Here is a 22,344-nt window from a genome sequence, read left to right as displayed (position 1 = left end):
AGTAAGACGCACTGAGTTCAGCTGAATACAGGATTGCAGCGATGTCATTTTGCTTTCATTTCATAATATATCTGCACCAGCAGTCCTTACTTCATTTCATTTGAGTTTGCCCCTAATGTCAGTACTAACCTTTGCCCATTTCCCAGACATGGGTGTTCCAGACATGGGAGATGAGCATCACACAGCTTAATAATGTTCTGGATCATGCTATACTCTGGTCCTGCTCATCCCTAGCCTGAACATACCCAAAGTACACAAATCAGAAAGAAATGATGTAGCTGAAACAAGTATATCCCTCAAAAAGTGTGATCCAGAGTTCCCTGTATACAATATAGAACACCGCTGATCATGAAGCTGAGGATTGCTGGAAATCAAAGCTGGAAGTAGCCCTGAAAGTCCACAACAATTCAGTTCATCACCCTGGCTAAACTTGGTCACTTTGAGTAGCTGGTTGGCCCATTGCAAGAGATAGTAATCATACAGTTCAACTCAGTGCCTTAGCAACCCGTTTTACATACTTGGGGCCCGATCCAGCTTTAGGGGCTGGCTTAAGCAGACTTCCTGGCCCCCTTTTCCCCACAGCTGCTCCTCCAGCCCCCTGAAAATGCTAGAGTCGGGGGGGGGGCTGCTGAATGGGGTGACCTGTGGGGTAGGAGGGGAGGCACCTTCTGCAAGAGGAGCCCTTCTGCCAACAGAAGGCCAATTCTAGACCCAACCCTTCATGTTCGCTTCATGTTCATCCTACAGTCTAAGTATGATTCTAGAAATAGGGCTGCAATCCTGTGCACACTTACCAAGAAGCCCCAGGGAACACAGCTCACATACATAGGATTGCACTGCGTATGTTTTACCCCTTCAGATATACACTTGTTTGCTTAGTGGGGGACTACCGTGCAGACATAAGTAAGCCCAGTTTTGCACAGATAAATTTACCTGCATGAAGAATAAGAATTTTGTTTGGTTTCCAACATTTGATAATGTCCTTTTCCAGTTTTGTACTTGTTACTGAAAATTGGTTCATTAACCTGAAGTCAGATATTATGCAAAAATAATAATAATCAGGGGCTCTGTAAGGGAGCAAAATTGACCAGCAGCAAGATGTTGCCTTGATCTTTTGTTTTTGAGTTGAAATCACAGTGTGGTTTCATTAATCCTCAATCCAAAAAAATTGTTGGACATTTTGTACCTGTCAAAATATATTATACAGTGAAATGACATCAAACCTCAACTGATCTAATGCAAGGGAAATAATCACTTGTGTATATTTTTAAGTCTGTACATTTGTAAGGATGCAGGTGGTGTTTGTAATGGACTATTTCTTGATGCTTTTTATACTCAGGAACTTAATACAAAATCTTATCATTTAAAGTGAATGTCAGTTTTTATTAGTAATCAATAAAAAGGGTTGCTGGGTCTCCTGAGGTTCCGATCCTGAGCTATATGGGGCAGAGCCTGGGAGCTAAAGGATGCAGCCTGCTGGGATGAGACAGTGCTTAGTGGTCCCTGGTGGGGCAGAGGATAATACATGACAGGACAAGGGAAGAGGCTGATGGTAGCTGACGCCTAAAGATGGAGCCTGATGGAGGAAGGTGGGTGGTGGAGTGACCTCTCAAGCCAGGCAAAATTAACCTGCCCTCTTAATTCTGCCCTTAATGCTGAGTTTTTCAGCTTCGGCTTCCTCTGAAAACCCTGAGAAATAGGCTAAAAACCTCTAAAAATTTGTGATACTCACCCATCTAATTCTCTCATAAGAACTTAACAATCTTAACAATCAAGGCACAATTTTATCAAGGTGAAATATTTCAGTGTCATCAAGTTGGAAAATCCTAATATGGCCAGAATTCTTACTGCTTAAGTGTAGCTCAGATTTCCCCATTGTGCCCACGGACACCTCTCTTCCCACCCACCAGGCTCCTCCTGCCTATCCTGATTTTAATTTTACTTAAGATTATTTTAAAATAAAAATTTAACTGGAAGATTGCCATGCTGCAACACAAAGTGTTGCCCTTTATTTGGGTTTAAAATCTTTATTTGGGTTCAAAAGAGTGGTTTTGTATTTGGAGCTCAGCCCCCCCCCCCCATCTCTGTCTTGTACTTAAGTTCTTGGGCAAGTTACTTTCTATTTGTCTCACCAGTTTGCTTTCTGGGAAATGAATGTTTTGTGACTGGCCATGACAGCATGGCAGCCCATGTTATGAATGAGCAAGCCTCTCTCATGGCAGCCATTTTGTGAGAGTGCCCATGCCACTTTCTCAAAATTCCGAACGTGCCCACCCAAAAAGGTTAGGGACCCCTGCTCTAAGTAGAGAAAACTGTTTTATTTTATATTGGTTTTCCCCTCCACCCACATGCCTCACAAAGTCTTCTTACCCATCTCCTGTCGTTTCTTCTCCCCTCCTTCTTTCACTTGTACCCTATCACCAACTCCCAGTTTCATTCCTCCCTCTCTGCTTTTACATCCACTTCCTCCTAATCCTAACAGATTCCTTCTCTTATTCCCTTCCTCTTTATTCCCAGTTTTTAAAATTATAATTATTATAATTATTAGCCTTGCTCTCTAACCGGCACCAGCTGTCACACCTGCCTATGCAGTGTCCATGGTGCAGCCATGGTACAAGGCTATCCAACGAAGAAGCACTGGGCATTCTGCAGCACTGTAATCCATTGGTGCATCCTGATGCACAGTTCGAGAAACACTGAATTAAAGCAATGATCTATTTGTTATTCTCATATAAAAACATTAAATTTGTTCTGAGGATTTAGGAAACTTTCAAAAACAGTAGTAATTGATGTTAAAAAATCTTGTCTGATAACATTTGTGGAAAAGAGCTCTAGTTAAAATGTATAGAAATATTTTAATGCACAATAAAGTATAGTAATGAAAACAGAAAATGCTACATGTGGTGTTAACAGTGCATATCCTAGTATAAGCTGTCCATTTCAAGTGAGATCTAGGCAGTTATTCAGAAATTCTGTAGAATTCTGGCATCCGAATTTGAGTGCAGCGCTCAAATTACAGCAGCGCCTGGCCCTCTTAGCTACTGGTGTTAAAAGTAAAAGAGTAAAGAGTTCAGGTGACACATATATGAATGATATGAAGATAGATGTGCCTGATCTCAGAAGCTAAGCAGGGTCAGCCCTGACTACTACTTGAACGGGAGACCGCCTGGGAATCGGGCTTCCTGCATTGAGCAGGGGGTTGGGCTCGATATAGGCCCCTTCCAACCCTATGATTCTGTGATTCTATGATTATAACTGATCTTTTGAGGAAATGTTGATTAGGTTCAGAAGAACCCTCAAAAACGCGAATTATGTTAAGGGCAAAATCTGATGCATGTTTAGACAGAAAAAAGTTGTAGGCTTTTTCAGTCTAAACATGCATAGGACTGTGCCCCATGTTGCTTTAAGGCTCCAGAGCTCTAAACATGACGTAATAATGAAAGCAGGGGTATGATTTTGACATTTGTTTAATTTTTTCCCTGTGGAACATCATATAAAGAATGACAAGGACCAAAACTTTGCCCAAAGGTTAAGAGGCGGCGGGGCAGGGTAGCAGGGTGTTCCAATTTTCAGTTACATGTGAATGCTTTCTTGACCTCAACTGTGAGCACGCTGAGTGAAATAGAGGAAATTAGCCCCATATCTCTGCTGAGAAAAACAGTACTACATACATCTGGCTATCTCTGAGGCATCTGGTGTATGACCTCTGAAGAGCAGCTATGCACTATCACAGTATATAGAAAAGGCCTTCTTACAAGGTGAGTTGGAAAGACTGCTTAGCAGAACTGGATCAGGAGTCTATTTATCTTGGGGCCTAAGATTTAGGCAGCTGGGGGAATCTCAGTTCTACAGAAATCAGTTGGATTTAAGCAACCCTGTACCCACTTATCTGTAACTCTCTATTTTGGGTTCACTGAGTTTACAGCCATTCCACACATTACCTGCCAACAAAGCTGAATGTGCCACAATTAACAGTGTGCTATAGCACCTCTCTCTTTCCTCTCTCTCTCTCTCTCATACACACACACACACACACACCTGAGTATACCTGTATGATGCACTTGTTTCCAATTGTGTTTTTCTCATTCATACATTATGTATGAATGGACCCAAATTTAGTCATACTTATAGACCTGCTAAAAACAAAGGCATTAAAGTTGGCCAAGACTAACTTAAGTTCTATTAATTTCATTTGACCTGTAAGTCTGGGCCCAACCATATATTTTCCAAATCATGCGGTTCCCCAAGGCGCACCTATCTTTGACTGGACTGCCCCCATTGTTAGTTCCTCCTTGTGTTGGTGCTCTTTAAGGACATTAAATAGTCATCTTAAGGGGAAGTGGAACTTTTATTTATAAGTTATTTATGAAATAATTTCTGACTCAGGTTTTGGCCCACAAAGCATCACCAAAGCGACTTACAATTTAGAGCTCTAAAACAGTTTTAAAACTTTAAAACATCACACACAGAACAAAAGTGCAAAATTGTTGCTAGGATTAAAAATGCTGGGGCCACTAATGAGACGATGGCTGGGTTCGCACGACACCCCACATTCAAGACTGAGCATGGGTTGCTGTTGAACTGTGGGTTGCTGTGTTGTGTGAACCAAGCCACGAATAACCCACAAAGAGAACCTATGGTTTGTTGTTGGGTTATGAACTGGGCTTCTCATGGTGAATAAACCATGGTTTGTTCGAGCAGCTGGGTTTACACAACAACCCACATTTCAACAACACACTCAGTCCATACTCTACCTTGGGTGTGGGTCATCATATTGTGTGAACCTAACCAGTGGAAACCATTATTTTCACAGCCCTATATTTGAAACATATCTTCTCCACCGCCACCCCCAAATGATACTTTGCAATTTCTGTTAATTTTCAATAACCCTGCAATTTTCACACAATCCTAATCTGCCACCCCCCTCACCAGCTCTTTCTTTTTAAAAAGATCTTGCACAGCAGGGCTATCCATATAACAAATGTCATGTCTAGTTGCCCCAAGCCCATCCTCCCCAACCTGCAATATGGGGATAATTGCCGGGCTGTCCTACAAACCTACAGTATGCAGACAGTGGGCAATACTGTATTTGCACTTGCACAATTATTTTTTTTAGAATCACATTTACATGAAATAATACCCGAGTTAGAAAATACATACACTCCTCTGTTTCCACTTATTTATATACCGCCTTTCACAAATGTCATCAAGGTAGTGTACAACAATTCAGATAAAACCGGTAAGGCATAAAAACAACAAAACCATATTTAAACATATTCTAGCTTCATTAGACCGTTGCTGCTGCCCGCTGAAAGCTACGTTAAAGCCCTGGATTGCTCTACTCTTTTCCACAAGCAGCTGTCACTTTTTTACCCCGCAGGAAAGAGAGGGCGGAGGGAAACTGGTGAAAAGTAACCAGGAATTACAATGTCCGAACATCAGAACAGCCGCTCTTAACTTTTCAGCGTTTTGTCGTTTAAAGTCTGCGATCTATTCCGCGCGACGTTCAAAATCAACTGTCGGTTTCCCGGCCTTCTCGCACGCGACGGCTAATACATCAGTTCCGGTCGCGCGAGCGCTCTCCCTCAGCCAATGATATTCCAAAGAAGGCGCTCGCGAGGCTTCCGTTTCGTCACCATGGCAACCGTCGCCCTGTGAACCGTCCCCTCTTCGCTCAGGACCACCGCTGGCTCGTCATGGTGAGCAACGGACGCGTTATCTCAGTTCACCCTCCCTGTCAGACCCTCCTCTCTTACTCTGAGCAGCTGTTGCCACAGGTTTCCCGGGGGCGGGGGCGTCTGGTGTTGCTTACCCAAGAAGTGACGCCTCCCCGCCTGAAAGAGGCCTAACCTCCCTGGGCTTTTATTTGTGGGGCGGGTTAGAAATGAAGCAGTGGGTTAGAGATTAAGACCCCTCATGACTGAGACCTCCGTGATACACGTTACAGCCACACGCCGACCTTTCACTGTAACGGTTTCCCTGCCTCGCCCCGCCCCCTTCCATGTAGGACGACGATACCCCCGGACACCCCTCGCCTCGCAGCGCTGCGTCCGTTGGTCTGCTCGGGGTTTTAGCATCATTTTGGTCGTGCATGCCACCCTTTGGCTAGTTCAGTGCCACTTTAATGTATCGATTTCTGTTCATGCAGATTAGTGACGGGTGGAGGGCGTTGGGGGAGAGATGCGATCTTCAGTTTGATTCCATGAAGCTTTAAATGGGAATAATAAGCCCTAGAGTTCAGCGAGGCTTACTTTGAATTATTACAGTATGTACTAAATGTATGTGTTGCTTCCCATCGCAAAAAAACAGGCTTGAGGCGACTTAAACACACAAAAATAGAAATCTGTAATAATTATAACAGGAAAAAAAAATCAGTATAAACCTTAACCAGCACACGAATACAAATAAAAATAAACACTATAAAAACATATACTAAAAACAATTCAATATGAAAAGTGTTCATCCACAACACACAAAAGCTTAACATTTTAAGTAAGTATTATAGGACTGAAGATTTATTTGCCAAGCGGCTTGTATGAGAATCAGGGAGACGACCACGAATGAATCCCTGATTATTCTGAATTTTTTTGTTGGTTTGTTTCTGTTCTTGTTCCTCCCTCAAAAGCACATGGACCCATCTGCTGCTATATAGAGAATCATTCTCCCTGTAAGCAAGGTTTAATGAGTAAATCTTGGCAGTGTTGTCTTAAAACTGAGTGGACATGGTCCAGAAAGGTGGGTTATAAATACTTAGTAATAGACAGTGAATTTTAATAGATTTTTAAAAATGCTTGTGTGGGACAGCTTTTTTCTTTAGATGAGAAAAGATGTAATATTTTCCCATTACGCTAATAATGCTGAATAAACTAGCAGAAGATCCACATTTGTTGAGTGTTGTTGTTTTTTACCCTTTTTGCAGGCTGAGCTGGGTCTGAATGATCACCACCAGAATGAAGTGATCAACTACATGCGATTTGCACGCTCTAAGCGTGGCCTGCGCCTCAAAACAGTAGACTCTTGTTTTCAGGACCTTAAGGACAGCAGGTACCATGAGGATGAAATAATATCCATACAAACTCGCATGGGGCCAATACAAGAAATTCTCAACCCATTATCTCCTACATCCATGTAATGCTTAAAATTAGAACATTTTTTTCAGTATAGGCAAGAGATATGCCAGCAAATGTGATCAAAGTTGGGGTATCACTTGTTAAATTTACAAGCTTCCCTACCCAGAGGCTTTTTATCCCACAACTTTATTGGGGCTTCTGCGTCTGTATTTTTTGCGGGATTAAGATTGCCCCTTTACATGCACTTCTGCTTTTTTCCCCTGGGGAGTTCCTTTATCTGCAAGCGCTATGTGTTTCATTATACAGCCACTCGATGGCGCTGTATTATAGCCGCTTCCTCTTTTCATGGAGAAATTCAACTCGCTATATTTAAATAGCTCATTCTCTGTGATCTTTAAAAAAATGGGATAAAGGTCAGAAAGCACAGGAAAGGCCCTGGAGCTTGATGACTCATGTAAGGGACCCTTAAACTTCCATGAGTAACCAATCTCAGTTGCAAGATAAAGGTCCCATGTGGAGAGGCCCACAGTGTCTTGTGCATGCTCGGGTACTTTTCAACTTTGCCCTCCCAAGCAGCAGCCCTATCTCTCCCTGAAATGCTATACCCTGGAAGTGGGGGGAACAGCAATTCATGAGACATCAGGAGCTACCACCAGAAGTAATGATTGGGTGTCTCCCCCCTGTATTCACACAGAAGCACTTATTTCCCATGCATGGGCTTGTCTGAATACTGGTCCATGTGTTTAAGAAGCTTGATTTAAAGAGGCAGCTCTAGTAAAAATGTTGTTCACTAGTTATCTCACCATAAACATAGTCACATTCTTTTTAGGGTCTTTTGCTACATGTGATATTGTGTATTTCTGACATGGTTCTTTTAATAATCCTGTTTTGTGGACTTCTTTGTGTAGGCTCGTGGAAGATACGTTCACTATTGATGAAGTGACAGATATACTGGATGGCTTACGAACTGTGGTACACAGTGAGGTGGAATCCGAACTTATTAACACAACATACACCAATGTATTACTTCTGCGTCAGATTTTTTCCCAAGCAGAGAAATGGTATCTTAAACTGCAAACTGACATTTCTGAGCTGGAAAATAGGTAAGCATTTTTAACTATAAAGAGAACTTCATATTGACTTAAATGTACCCTTACTAATAAGGTCTTTCTAACAAGTGTTATTGGCCCCATTACAATATTTTCATAAATGGTGAATTATAACACATTCCTAAGCATGTTTACTCAGTCATCAATCCCATTGAACTCAGTGGCTCTGTTCAGATGTAATAGCGGTGTTCTGCAGCCATTTGTGGGTTAATTCGCTGCACATGAGCTGCTTCCTAGTTCCAGCAACAACCTGTGTATGCCACATTCGTAGGTGGCTACCGTTATGTCTGAACCTGGGCACTTGGGGTTGTTTATATGGTTTAAACAACCCCAAGTTAACCCATGGTTTGTTCTTCGGTTAACTTGGGATTGCTTAACTTACAAACAACTCCAAGTGTCCAGGTTCAGATGTCACAGTAACAACCTATAAACACAGTATTCATAAGTTATTGCCGGAAACAGGAAGCAGCTCTCCCACAATTAACCCATGGCATTAACCCACAAATTACTGCCAAATGCCAGTGTTTTGTCTGAACAGAGCCATTGACAATTATTTCCTGAATGTGTTTAGGATTGCAACCTTCATCTCAAAAGCAAGTTTTCATCTAAAAAATAGCTGTATTTGTCTTCATGAGAAGACTTGTCTATGTAAGATTTTGTCTTGGCACAGTTTGTTCCTATGTGACTATGAAGCCAGTTCTTCCATTTTCTAATTGTTTTCATTGCTGTGTAGAATATAGACTCTGACTTGGTCTTCAATAAAATTTATTGTCTAAAATGTTTTTCGCTATTTTTCAAGGGACTTATTAGAGCAAGTTGCAGAGTTTGAAAAGTCAGAATTTACATCTTCAAATAAGAAGGTATGTGTGTGTTTCTAAAAATGTGGCCAAATTGCTTGACTTCCTTATTGTGAAATAAAGTTATGGGATATTTTTATGGCTCTGTATTTAAGGGGAAAGGTAACAGTGCAGAAATTTATTACTTAGATCAGGGATTCCGAAATTTACCATAGGGAGATTCCATTAGTATTTTTCTGCAAAGGTTTTTATGTTTCTTCTTCTTTAACTACCAAGTGTCCACAAATGTACTCACCTACAGCTCTAGTGAGGGCTCCTGCTATGCACATCAAGAGAGTCAGGGAAGGGGAGGTTTATTGTTTTGTTCTTGGAGTAAGCACCAGCCGTGAGAGAGAGTCATGCTGCTTTTGCCTTGTGCAAAGCTTATGGGGATGACTGTCAGTCTGCTCTTCAGGGTGGAGAGTGTGGACAGGCTGGCTCAGTCTTACAGAGAGCTGGGAAACTAGGGAGAAAGCAGTGGCAGCCAAAGTTGGGTGGGTGAGGGGGATTCTTTTAATTACCACTAGGTTGGATGAGACAGCAGTGAGGAGGTCTGTTGCTCTGACAATGGCAGCAGTCCAAGCTTGCAGGACTGTAGAAAAAGATGGGCAGTGAAAAGTGCCCCTGTTTATAAAGGAAATGGATAAATCATCATGTCTTGCAGGATCAGAGACTCTCACGATAATACAGAAAGAGGAAGGAGACACTGGCTTGGACACTGTTTTTAAAGAGGGATGGGAGCAATGGGTTGAGAATGGGACTTTCCCAGGGGTCTTATTTGAACGGTAAAGGAACCAGGGGAGGAGAAAAACTCTGCGTTTGGAAACTCCCTTCCATCCAGCCAAGATCTTTAAGATGGCTGCTTTTGAATGTAGGGTGTCCCAGACATCCCCTCTCTTTTCTGGTTACTCTAGCATGCACAGAGGATAATAGGGAGGGAAGGGCTCAGACAACTACAAATTTTGGGATTGTTGCTTTGTATGCTAGTTAGCCCCTTCATGGATCACTGCCTTGTTGTGGCGAAGGGGCTTGCGTAACTCAGTGAAGCCATAAGCTATGCCGTGCAGGGCCACCCAAGACGGACAGGTCATGGCAGAGAGTTCTGACAAAATGTGGTCCACTGGAGAAGGAAATGGCAACCCACTCCAGTATTCTTGCCAAGAAAACCCCATGGAACGTATCACAAGGCTAAAAGAGATGACGCCGGAAGATGAGCCCCTCAGGTTGGAAGGTATCCAATATGCTACTGGGGAAGAGCAGAGGGTATTTCCAAGTAGCGCCAGAAAGAGTGAAGCGGCTGGGCCAAAGCCGAAAGGACACTCAGCTGTGGATGTGTCTGGTGGTGAAAAGAAAATCCGATGCTGTAAAGAACAATATTGTTTAGGAACCTGGAATGTCAGATCAATGAATCAAGGTAAGCTGGAGGTGGTCAAACATGAGATGGCAAGATTGAACATCGACATCTTGGGAATCAGCGAACTCAAATGGACAGGCATGGGCGAATTTAATTCAGGTGACCATCATATCTACTATTGTGGGCAAGAATCCCTTAGAAGAAATGGAGTAGCACTCATAGTCAACAAAAGGGTGGGAAAAGCAGTACTGGGGTACAATCTTAAAAATGATAGAATGATCTCAGTACGAATCCAAGGCAAACCATTCAACATCACAGTAATTCAAGTCTATGCCCCAACCACTGAGGCCGAAGAAGCTGAGGTTGATCAGTTCTATGAAGACCTACAACACCTTCTAGAACTAACACCAAAAAAAGATGTCCTCTTCATCATAGGGGATTGGAATGCTAAAGTAGGAAGTCAAGAAATCACCGGGATAACAGGCAGGCATGGCCTTGGTGTACAAAATGAAGCAGGACAAAAGCTAATAGAGTTTTGCCAAGAGAACATGCTGATCATAGCAAACACTCTTTTCCAACAGCACAAGAGGCGACTCTACACATGGACGTCACCAGATGGTCAATATCGAAATCAGATTGATTATGTCCTTTGCAAACAAAGATGGAGAAGCTCCATACAGTCAGTCAAAACAAGACCTGGAGCTGACTGTGGCTCAGATCATGAGCTGCTTCTTGCAAAATTTCGGCTTAAATTGAAGAACGTCGGGAAAACCACTAAACCGTTCAGGTATGACCTAAATCATATCCCTGATGAATATACAGTGGAGGTGAAGAATAGATTTCAGGGATTAGACCTGATAGACAGAGTGCCTGAGGAACTATGGACGGAGGTCCGTAACATTGTTCAGGAGGCAGCAACGAAATCCATCCCAAAGAAAAAGAAATGCAAGAAAGCCAAGTGGCTGTCTGATGAGGCTTTACAAGTAGCTGAGGAAAGAAGGGAAGCGAAAAGCAAGGGAGAAAGGGGAAGATATACCCAACTGAATGCAGAGTTCCAGAGAATAGCAAGGAGAGACAAGAAGGCCTTCTTAAATGAACAATGCAAAGAAATCGAGGAAAACAACAGAATGGGAAAGACTAGAGATCTCTTCAAGAAAATTGGAGATCTCAAGGGAACGTTTTGTGCAAAGACGGGCATGATAAAGGACAAAGAAGGCAGGGACCTAACAGAAGCAGATGAGATTAAGAAGAGGTGGCAAGAATACACAGAAGAAATATACAGGAAAGATCTGAATGTCCCTGGTAGCCATGATAGTGCGGTCACTGAACTTGAGCCGGACATCCTAGAGAGTGAAGTCAAGTGGGCCTTAGGAAGCATTAGTAACAACAAAGCTAGCGGAGATGACAGTATTCCAGCCGAGCTATTTAAAATCCTAAAAGATGATGCTGTTAAAGTGCTGCATTCAATATGCCAACAAATCTGGAACACTCAACAGTGGCCACAAGACTGGAAAAGGTCAGTTTACATTCCAATTCCAAAGAAGGGCAATGCCAAAGAGTGTTCAAACTACCGCACAATTGCACTCCATTTCACATGCCAGCAAGGTGATGCTCAAAATCCTACAAGCTAGGCTTCAGCAGTATGCGAACCGAGAACTACCGGAAGTACAAGCTGGGTTTAGAAGAGGCAGAGGAACTAGAGATCAAATCGCCAACATTCGCTGCATCATGGAGAAAGCAAGAGAATTCCAGAAAAACGTCTATTTCTGCTTCATTGACTACGCTAAAGCCTTTGATTGTGTGGATCACAACAAACTGTGGCAAATTCTTAAAGTGATGGGAGTACCAGACCACCTTACCTGTCTCCTGAGAAACCTGTACGAGGGTCAAGAAGCAACAGTAAGAACCAGACATGGAACAACCGATTGGTTCAAAATTGGGAAAGGAGTACAACAAGGCTGCATATTGTCACCCTGCTTATTTAACTTATATGCAGAGTACATCATGAGAAATGCCGGGCTGGATGAATCAGAGGTCGGAATTAAGATTGCTGGAAGAATTATCAACAACCTCCGATATGCAGACGATACCACCCTAATGGAAGAAAGCGAAGAGGATCTAAAGAGCCTCTTGTTAAGGGTGAAAGAGGAGAGTGCAAAAGCTGGTTTGAAACTCAACATTAAAAAAACGAAGATCATGGCATCTGGCCCCATCACTTCCTGGCATATAGAAGGGGAAGAAATGGAAGCAGTGACAGATTTTACTTTCTTGGGCTCCAAGATCACCACAGACAGTGACTGTAGCCATGAAATTCAAAGACGCTTGCTCCTTGGGAGGAAAGCTATGGCCAACCTAGACAGCATAGTAAGAAGCAGAGACATCACCTTGCCGACAAAGGTCCGTCTAATCAAAGCTATGGTTTTCCCAGTAGTAATGTATGGCTGTGAGAGCTGGACTATAAGGAAGGCTGAGCGCCGAAGAATTGATGCTTTCGAACTGTGGTGCTGGAGAAGACTCTTACGAGTCCCCTGGACTGCAAGGAGGTCAAATCAGTCCATCCTAAAGGCAATCAACCCTGAGTGCACATTGGAAGGACAGATAATGAAGCTGAAGCTCCAATATTTTGGCCACCTAATGCGAAGAGAAAACTCCCTGGAAAAGACCCTGATGCTGGGAAAGACTGAAGGCAAAAGGAGAAGGGGACGGCAGAGGATGAGATGGCTAGATAGCATCACCGATGCAATGAATATGAACTTGAGCACGCTCCGGGAGAGAGCGCAGGACAGGAAGGCCTGGCGTGCTATGGTCCATGGGGTCACGAAGAGTCGGACACGACTGAACGACTGAACAACAACAACAACAACAATGCTAGTTAGAAATGAACAAGTCTTCCTATGGGAAGGCTGTAATCCTATAGCCCATTTAACTCAATGGGGCTTACTTTTGAAGACTGTGCTGTAAATGTTAGAAAGAAAAAGTTCAATTATATACTTTTTTATTTGTAGCCAAATCCAGAGCTGGTTAAACCTAAACTTACTCCACTGCATGAAGGAGCATCAGAATTGCTAAACAAGGTAAGACTTTGCTCTTTGATATTTATGGTGGCTAATTGTTGGTTCAACTGAACCTCTGCATGATATTTGAGCTCTGTTTAGAAGTTACTCCAATGCAGTACAGTAATTTTAAACAGTTAATGACTTACATCAGGTGTGGGCAACCTAGTGACAGTCACATATTTTGGGCTACATCTCCCATAAGCTCCAGCAATATGCCTAATGGTCAGGGATTATGGGAATTGTAGTCTGAAACATCTGGCAAGGACAAGGTTGCCTACCTCTGTTGTAAGTTGCTGTAGGGAGGAAAAACAACTCTTCTGTATTTTGACTTGATAGAATATTAGGAGTACAAAACTGCACATATAATTTGCAAACATCCATTTTAGTAACTTCCTTTACATTGCAATCCAATGCATGTTTACTCAGATGTAAGTCCCATGATGTCTGGGGATGATGAGAATTGTAGTCCAACACACCTGGAGAGTACCTCTTGGGGAAGGTTGCTGTACACAGTTAACCTGGGAGTAAGTCATTGAATTTAGTTGTGTTTTTTCTAAGTAGGCATGTATAGAATTGCATTGTTAATGCACAAGGTGAGCTGCAGATGTTTGGTTAAGAAATGGTGACTCACCAGATGTTTGGTTGAGAAGTGATACATTTAGCACAAATGCATTCCATTTAAGAACCAACCATAAATTGCAACACATACACCCCTAAATAAACTGCAAACTATCATGTAACTTTAGGATCAGTCTGAAACCCCTTTTTAAACATCTGAATTCTGAACAGAAACCATCCATCCGTTCACTGCCCACCTCCCCCTCGAATCCACAGAGGTTTTTTAACCAGTTTAAATAAGGAACCTGTGAATCTCTGACATATCAGTCTGTAAGTGTTTTATGTATCTGATCCAGTTTTATATGTCATGAGCTCCCAGAAACTCTAAAATATTTCAGTTCCCCTAAAGTTCTTTTTCTGTCCCTCACCAAAGGCTTCACACAAGTGAAGATTAGGACTTTAATTCTCTATGCTCCAAATAGAATCAGTGGCCTCTTTTTAGTTTCATTTTATATGATGAGTGTGTGCCATGGAATTAAATGGTATGTGTAATCAAAAGAAACATTGGGGATGGGGACAGGAAGAGATATTCAAAGATGAAATTGCAGTGGGACAAATGCTTGATGTTACAGCTTAGGCACTAGAACTTGAGAACTGGAGGATGCACATAAAGCAGTCCAGATTAATGTGCTCCTACCCTCACATTAAGGACCAAACGTTCTCCCCAACCCCACACACCAGCTGTTTTACCCTGTGGTCACTCCCATTGTTTCTTCACTCAGAGGTGCCTCAACAGATATGGTGAAGCAAGGAATATTGATTGAATGTGGGTGCCAGTTCTGGGCTTGGTGTAATTTTTTCTGGATATTGGTGATTTTTCAAATAAGCTGGGAATCAAGTATGTCAGAGGCCAGTAACTGCCTTAACTCCACACATGATAGATAGCTATTATCTACGATAAATAACCATTACCTTTTTCAATTTGTGACAGACTGCCTTTGTTGTTGAGGTATGAAAAATGCATCCACATGTGAGAAATTTCTGCAGTCTTGTTTTATTTAATTATAGAAGGGTATAGTATTGAGAAGTTATTTTTTGCCTACAGGAAATTGCAAGACTCCAAGAAGAAAATGAAAAATTGAAGACTAGATTAAAGACAATAGAAGTGCAGGTAAGTTCACTTGATGTTGATATGTGTATCAAAAGAACAGTAATTCTATTACTTATATTTTTAATTGTGTCTTAATGTATTTGTTTATCATTGTTTTTATCAAGCTTGATTGGTGATTGTAAGCCACTTTGAGTGCCATTTTTGGTAGAAAGGTGGGGTACAAATCAAATCAGTCAATAAATACTTACTAAAATATGTTCTGATTTTAATTTTCAAATCTTGCAGGCAACCAGTGCACTGGATGAGAAATCACAGTTGGAGAAGGCTCTACGAGATCTACAGATTGCTCAGGGAGATCAAAAGGTAAAATTATTAAATAGGAGAAAAGACTACTAATATTTTGAGACTGTTTCAATTAAATATTGCTGTTTTGATAGAATGATTTCACGTACATTATTTTAGCAGCTTTTTATAAACCTTCTGATGTACTCCTGTTATTTTTTACAAATAAAAAATTATTCTAGACTCTGTAATAGTATGTAATGTTGCTTTAAACCAAATTTGATTAGTAAGGAATTCCAAGCTAGAACAGGTTGCCTGTTTTTATGACATTGGTATTGGGAAATGAGCATTGTTAATGCCTCTTAATTTTATGAGAAAGGTTTTAAATTTTATTTCATACAATTTTTTACTGTTTTTTAATTCATATTTCTTTTTTATTTTGCTTTCAAATATGGTGTGTGGTATGTATTATTAAATATGTTGTCCGGTTAAAGTATCCTTTGTTTCAATAACAATTTTTAAAAATATTTTTACATGTTTTTCAGTACTTTAAAGAACTAGATCCATGCTTTTTTCCACTCAGTAGCAATGGATAATCTTAAATTGTCATTTAGATGAGTTGAGTGATAATACCCCTACTCAAATTAAATTCTCATTTCTAAATATTTCACTACTTCGCTTCAGGTCTTATTCTAAGCTATTTACATATGGTGAATCTACTGTTGTCAATTTTGTTTTATTTTTTCTTTGAGACTGTCTCTCATCCAGGCCATCCTTTCCATGTTTGTTTAAAAGTAAACAAACATTAATTTCAATGACGCCTCCTACCATGCTGACTTTATGATTGCAGCTTTAACAGCCCAATCCTATGTATGCTTACTCAGAAATAAGTTCCACTATTTTCAATAGGTCTAGGCAATTCTACATAGATAATATATTACTCGTAGGTAATTCTACATTGATTATCAGTGGATATTTTTATCTTTTTGCAAAAAGGAGCAGAATGGAGAGAGAAGATACTATTAACTACTGAAAATATTATACTTTTAAAATATTTTGTAGCATCATCTCTTTTAAATAAAATGAATCCTAAAATATTAACATATAGAATAATTGTTTAATGATCTCTGAGTAATGGTGGTTGAATCCAGTCTGAATTTGTAACCAGAATGCCTTCCTGAGTTCCTGGTTAATTTTTTCCCCTTGAAGTGGTTTCTATCTCTGTTATAAATGTCAAGCAGGCAGCTCATGACTCAGAGATTAATCAAAGGCAAATATTCATTCTTAATTGTACATTTCTCCTATATTGCCCATGGTTACATTGAGCAATCAGACATATTAAATGAAAACCAAAAAATGAAACACAATCTTATAACACACCCACTACATGTTAATCTATTTTATTAAATTAAACAATGATATCCATATATTTCATTCAAGTATCCAGATATTCTGTATTCCAAAGGAGCTGTTGCTGGAGCTGTTTTGATTAACTGTTTTAAAAATGTTTTGCTGTAATGGATTAACACAGCTACCCCTTGGATATTTTAAAAGTACATTTATAAGCCTTCCTAGCAAGGAGGGAAATGGAATCCCTGTTCTACAGCAACACAATACAAATGAAGGATGCCAAGGTTTTCTACATTGCTTTTCAGAGTTGATTACACAGTATTTTAAATAGTTTATTGGACCAATTCCATTTCAAAGTTCTCTCATCAACCTTTAGATAATGATGACATAATGCTACTGTTTTTATCATCCATCTCTTGTTCTAGATAAAATAAGTCTGAACCAATGTCTCCAGTAAAAGAGACATACATTGTATGTATTTTTACTGCACTAATCTTGGATTGTAATACATTATATATCAATCTCTATCTGTCCGTCTCTCTATGTATTTTTACATCTGGAATCTTAAGATTATTAGAAGGTGTGTGTGTGTGTGTGTATTGTAGCTTATTGTTAACTAACGCACGTCAGTGTATTTATTCCATCATAAAAAATGCATTCACATGTTTTTCTTTTTTTTCTTTTTTTAGTTTAACACTACTCAGGATATTAGTGAACTAGAAAATAGTATGGCTGATCTGAAGTGCCAATTTGAAAAGACTTTGCAAGACAGTACTGAAAGCCAAAAATCCTTGGAAGAGAATCTGGTGTCAACAAAGCATGACCTTCTTAAGCTTCAGGACCAGTTGGCTATGGCTGAAAAGGTTAGTTTTCATTCTGTGGGATAGCTATAGTGATGGCTATCATCATCTTCTTTTAATTCCTTCTTTTAACTCCTGTAACGTAAGGCACTGGTAAAATATATAAGCTCTGTCTGAAGGAGAATATAGAAGGTTATTATAGGTAGTGATGCTGTTGAATTTCATAATTAGTCAGGTCATTGGTCAAAATTCATCCATTCACAGTGCTCACCTTTGTTGCGTGCTTGGATCAATGTATTACCAATTCTCTCTTAACTTTGGAATTGATTGTGAGCTTCTGAGCATGCACGATAAAGTAGTGCACAGATTCTCCTCCCCCATGAATTTTAGTCATCTTACCACCTAGACCCGCCTAAAACTTACTTAAAGCGGTCTCATTAGCTGCTTCTCTCGTTGTTGCCATTGCCACAGCTCTGGCTCCAAATAGGAGGAGGATTGTTCAGGTCTGTCTTCATACTGATGATCAGTGACACCAAGTAGACATAACATGACATCATCACGCAGGCAGGCCATGTGAAAACAACCAATCAGAAAGGGGCCACATAACATGGTAACATATGATGCCAGACTACACTACACGATTCCAAACTACAGCTCCCCAGGTGCAACTTGATATTGCGCATGTGCAAAAACTCATATGCACAGAACGAGATCTTGTATTTCCAAATCACATGGACAAATTTGTTACTTTCTGAGTAGATAATGAATTCACTTGGAGTAAGTTCACTTGGAGTAAGTTCACCCATCACTAGTTATAGTACATGTAATCTGCATTATAGAAGAAAAACTTAAATACCTTTTTAATTTAGATATTTGTTGTTTTACAGCTAAAAATAATTAAAATTAAATAGCTGCATTTCTCTTGAAAGTAAAGAGGATGTTTTGTTTTTTTTTTAAGTTTAACAGATTTGATTAAAATTTGTATTTTTTATCATATCATAGTGCAGGTTTTAGTGATTCTGGACTTACACAATGAAGTAAAGGAATTACTTCCTTTGGAAGTGAGAACACAAAAGGGAGTTAAGGCTGCAATCCTTTCCCACCTATCTTTGAGTATGTCCCATTGAGCTCTATGGAACTTACTTCTAAGCAGATAGATAGGATTGCATTGTAAATCTAATTTCCCGCAGATACATTGTCTGACTAGCAAATTTAAACATACATGGCAGAAATATCCAGTAATTGTTTAAAGTATATATAAGATAACATTCCCAAGAATATCCAACACAAATTGTTCCATAAAATGTTTTGCCATACATACTCTATAATGTCAAACATTTGAAACTGGATACTGGTATCTTGATCAGTTTTGAAGGTGGGAGTTGTTTATATCATTTCTCATTTAGCTTTAAAAATAAGTAAATAAATAAATTAATGGTTCTAAATAGGAATTGGAAAAGAAGTTCCAACAAACAGCTCCCTACCGTAACATGAAAGAGATTCTGTCCAAGAAGAATGAGCAGATAAAGGAGCTACGAAAGAAGCTTTCAAAGTAAGTGGTACTCTTCTATTTGTTCTCTTGGCATGTCTTTGCTTCCACAAAAACACAAGCTCTAGAAACTTTTAGTAAATTAAAACCGAGACTGGGATCTAGTGAACTTCTTCATGTGTGCCTGAGCGCTTGCACATTCCCTGTGAAATTTTATTGTTTATTTCTGCAGCAGATTCTCATGCCATGTTACATACCTTTGAAACTCCCCTCAGGTGGCTGCTGTTTCAGAAGCCAAGTGTAAAGTTACCTTGGGCATGCAGAACTAGTTGCAGAGTTCTTTGAATAGTTGGTAAACATGCATACTATAAGTCAAGTGAAGTAGTAACCGTACACTTCCTTCAAATCTATAAAGTGAGCAAGCTTCTGGCAAGCTGAGTAACCCCAGCAGGATCCTCTGGATAGCTAGTGCGTTTGTCTATTCCAGTGTTGTTTCATTGGAATCACATTGCCGAATAGGAATGTAAAGGATCAAATAAAAGTTTCAGATTATTAGGATTTGAGATGTACAGCTTCAATTGGGTTTATAAATCCTAGGGTTATATAAGTGTACTTAAATGGAAAAATGGTGAGTTCTTCTTTGTGGTCTCTGTGCATCACACATATGGGTTCTGCACCTGTGTGGAGCCTCAATTCAAGAAACTTCTATAGCTGAGGAATTTCAGCAGGAGCCTTTCCCCCACCGTCCCAGTGCGCATGTCCCTAACGGCTTCCCACTTATTCCCTGAGTTCTCTTTTGACCACCATTGTGGTAGCCTCGTCTGGGAACTTCTCTTGCATTCAGATCGTCCAAAAGCAAAAAGTCACTAAAAAGCTGAGGATTTATTCTTCCTTCCTCTCCCTCTTTATATATTTCTGCCTTTATCTTCTGTGTTATTTGATTTATTTTTGTGATCCTATGATCGCCCTTGCAAGCATATGGCCCTCAAGGCACCATTTAGAAAGTGTTCCTGTTGTGGGAGCATGTTACTGCCGTCCAAGAGCTGTCTCTTTTCTCTCTCGGTGAAGGACACGCTGTTGAGACTTGTCCTCATTGCCAGACATTCTCAAAACAGGCTCAGTGAAATCATGTCCATCGACTAAAAGCAGCACTTTGGAAGAAAGCACTTCAGGCAGTTACAGACCCACCGATGGCTCAGGTCTCTAACCCCCTAACAGAGGATATTCCTGCCTTGCCTATGTCTGTACAAGTGTTGGGGGTTCCTTCCCCCCTGCGTCCCACACAAATTTCTCTGAGTGCAACTAAGCCCCCTACTCCAGGGCAGGTGCTGACGTTTTCATTGGCCAGAAAGTGATCAAAAAAGGCCAAAAGGCCAGAGCATGTGGTTCAGTCTTCTTCAGAAATGAAGAAGAAAGCCTCTAGAGACAAATGGGCTCCCCTAAGGACTGAACCAGGCTGCATTCCCCACCACAGGATAGGTCTAAGTCACCAGCACTGACAGTTGTCACTGACGCCCCTGCAAGGCCTTGAGATCAACTGCCACTGGTGTCCCAATTTGGACCTCTGAGTTTCCCAAGAAAGCCACACCCTCTTTGCCTGGTCCTACCTCCTTTCTCCCAACCACCAATCATTCAGTGATTTCCTGGCTTTTGTGCAGTCTTTTCCCCGTTCTAAAAGGTTGAAATGCCTCTCCTAAGGCTTAACTACTGTCAGTAAGCGTTTAAACCAAAATATGCTGGTATTTTTAGTTTCTGGTCACAGACCTGCCCACCACTGGAATGTGGCCCCCTAAGAGCTTCTCCAAAATGGCATTTAGTTCTCAGGCTTAAAGGAGTTCTGCACCCCTGCTTTAAAATAATAGTAACTTAACATTTTGCTTGTTTATTTCAAGGAATAGATAATTTCACTATTTAAATTTGTTTTTCCCATTTCTTTTCAGATATGAACCAGATGATTAAGAACTGAAGAGCATTTGTTTTGTCAAGAAACTGGTACAAAATGAAAATGCAGAGTTTTTTGGAGGGGGGAAAGGATCTATTTTTCAATATGTTGCAATTTAAACTTTCCAAGGAATTTGTTTCCTGTTTTCTTTTTTATATATATATTTTATCATTAGGAAGCTATAACTGAGAATTGAGAGCAAAAGAAAAGGCAGTCTTATTTCTCTGTGTTATGCCTTTTTTGAATGGGTACCTTGTGCATTGCCCGGAAAGCTACAAGCACAGCACTATTAGCCAGTTCTTTTTGAAGTAGAAAGGTTTATTATTTTAAACAAACTGTAAAGGTTAAATTCTAGTTCTTTCAGTATTTGTAAGATGCAGGACCAAGGAGTCTATTCCCTGCAATTTAAATGGTTCCCAAACATGGCTTTTCTTTTACAGTTGTACTAGCAACTGTACAGAAAAATACATCAAACAAGGTGAGTCTGTACAGTAATTTGTCCATTAACACCTATTTATTACCAAAACAATATTAGCTCAGCAATTTTCAATAGAGTTTCTGCACTGCAAAGAAAGGAACCAATCTGTTTGCTATGTATAGGAAGCAGGAGCATTTGATACTCATGTGGTAATTAACCAGTTAAATATATTTGTGTCTTACACATCCACTTGAACTTATTCTGTCTTCAGTGGAAGTGCTTTATTATATTACAAACGTAAGGCAGAAATCACGAAGCACAGCTCCTGTAACTTTCTATTCATTTCACTGCCAATTGACACAGACGTCCGGCAGGCCACGCTGAAATGAATTGGTTACATGCAGCAGGCTTTCTTTCTGGATTCTGCTCATAGGTCCCAACAATATATATCACATACTAAGTGTTGAAAAGTAGAATGAAAAATAGTTTGTTCCATATCTGCTAAGTTGACATCAGACTAGATGAAACCAAATTAAATAACTTTTTGGTGGGATTTGTGGAAGATGTTAACATTGGAGAGGTTGCTTCATTTCCTAGGCAACTCCTGTTGTGCAACAGCTGACTGGTCTTCATTCCAGCCTTTTGTGTTCTGTGTATCTGCTGACCTATGTTATTATACAGTTTAATTGTTTTTATGATACATGGTATCAAGTTCTTAATTAAGACATTTAATGAAAACTCTGCTTTGGGTATGTGGTTTCTTTACAGGAAATACACATCGATGTTTCTTTCTCCCTTAGACAGTTGTATTTATCTAAAGTAATAGAAAGCTTGGATACACTATCACAGCTTGACCTCACTATTTAAAAACATGACACACGATTTATATCCTGGTGGGATCTAATGCTATATACATATTCTGATCATATAAATCATAACCATTAATATATTACAATAGAAAGATTATAC

General features: G+C 40.2%; 1 protein-coding gene across 1 annotated transcript; it reads left to right on the top strand.

Moving 5' to 3' along the window:
• The first annotated feature begins 1,569 nt into the window (after positions 1–1,569).
• Positions 1,570–22,344, top strand: LZTFL1 (leucine zipper transcription factor like 1). The gene is made up of 11 exons (XM_084859813.1): positions 1,570–1,589; positions 5,483–5,699; positions 6,920–7,044; positions 7,979–8,173; positions 8,979–9,039; positions 13,375–13,443; positions 15,089–15,154; positions 15,380–15,457; positions 17,416–17,589; positions 18,975–19,078; positions 20,956–22,344. Exons 1-11 carry the CDS (start codon positions 1,570–1,572, stop codon positions 20,972–20,974), a joined length of 1,128 nt encoding a protein of 375 aa, XP_084715939.1. The 3' UTR covers positions 20,975–22,344.

This window comes from Heloderma suspectum, chromosome 5 (assembly GCF_057233095.1).
Source record: "Heloderma suspectum isolate Gila_16-S chromosome 5, 16-S_ref, whole genome shotgun sequence".
Classification (NCBI taxonomy): domain Eukaryota; kingdom Metazoa; phylum Chordata; class Lepidosauria; order Squamata; family Helodermatidae; genus Heloderma; species Heloderma suspectum.
Note: the sequence above shows the minus strand (reverse complement) of the source record. Positions and strands in the feature narration are given on the sequence as shown.

Excerpts from the sequence above, each read along its gene's own strand:
- LZTFL1 (XM_084859813.1), top strand. The coding sequence starts at position 1,570 with ATGGAGCCTGATGGAGGAAG. Across the intron at positions 8,174-8,978 it reads ATTTCTGAGCTGGAAAATAG|GGACTTATTAGAGCAAGTTG; the intron begins GTAAGCATTTTT and ends CTATTTTTCAAG. Across the intron at positions 15,458-17,415 it reads TTGCTCAGGGAGATCAAAAG|TTTAACACTACTCAGGATAT; the intron begins GTAAAATTATTA and ends TTCTTTTTTTAG.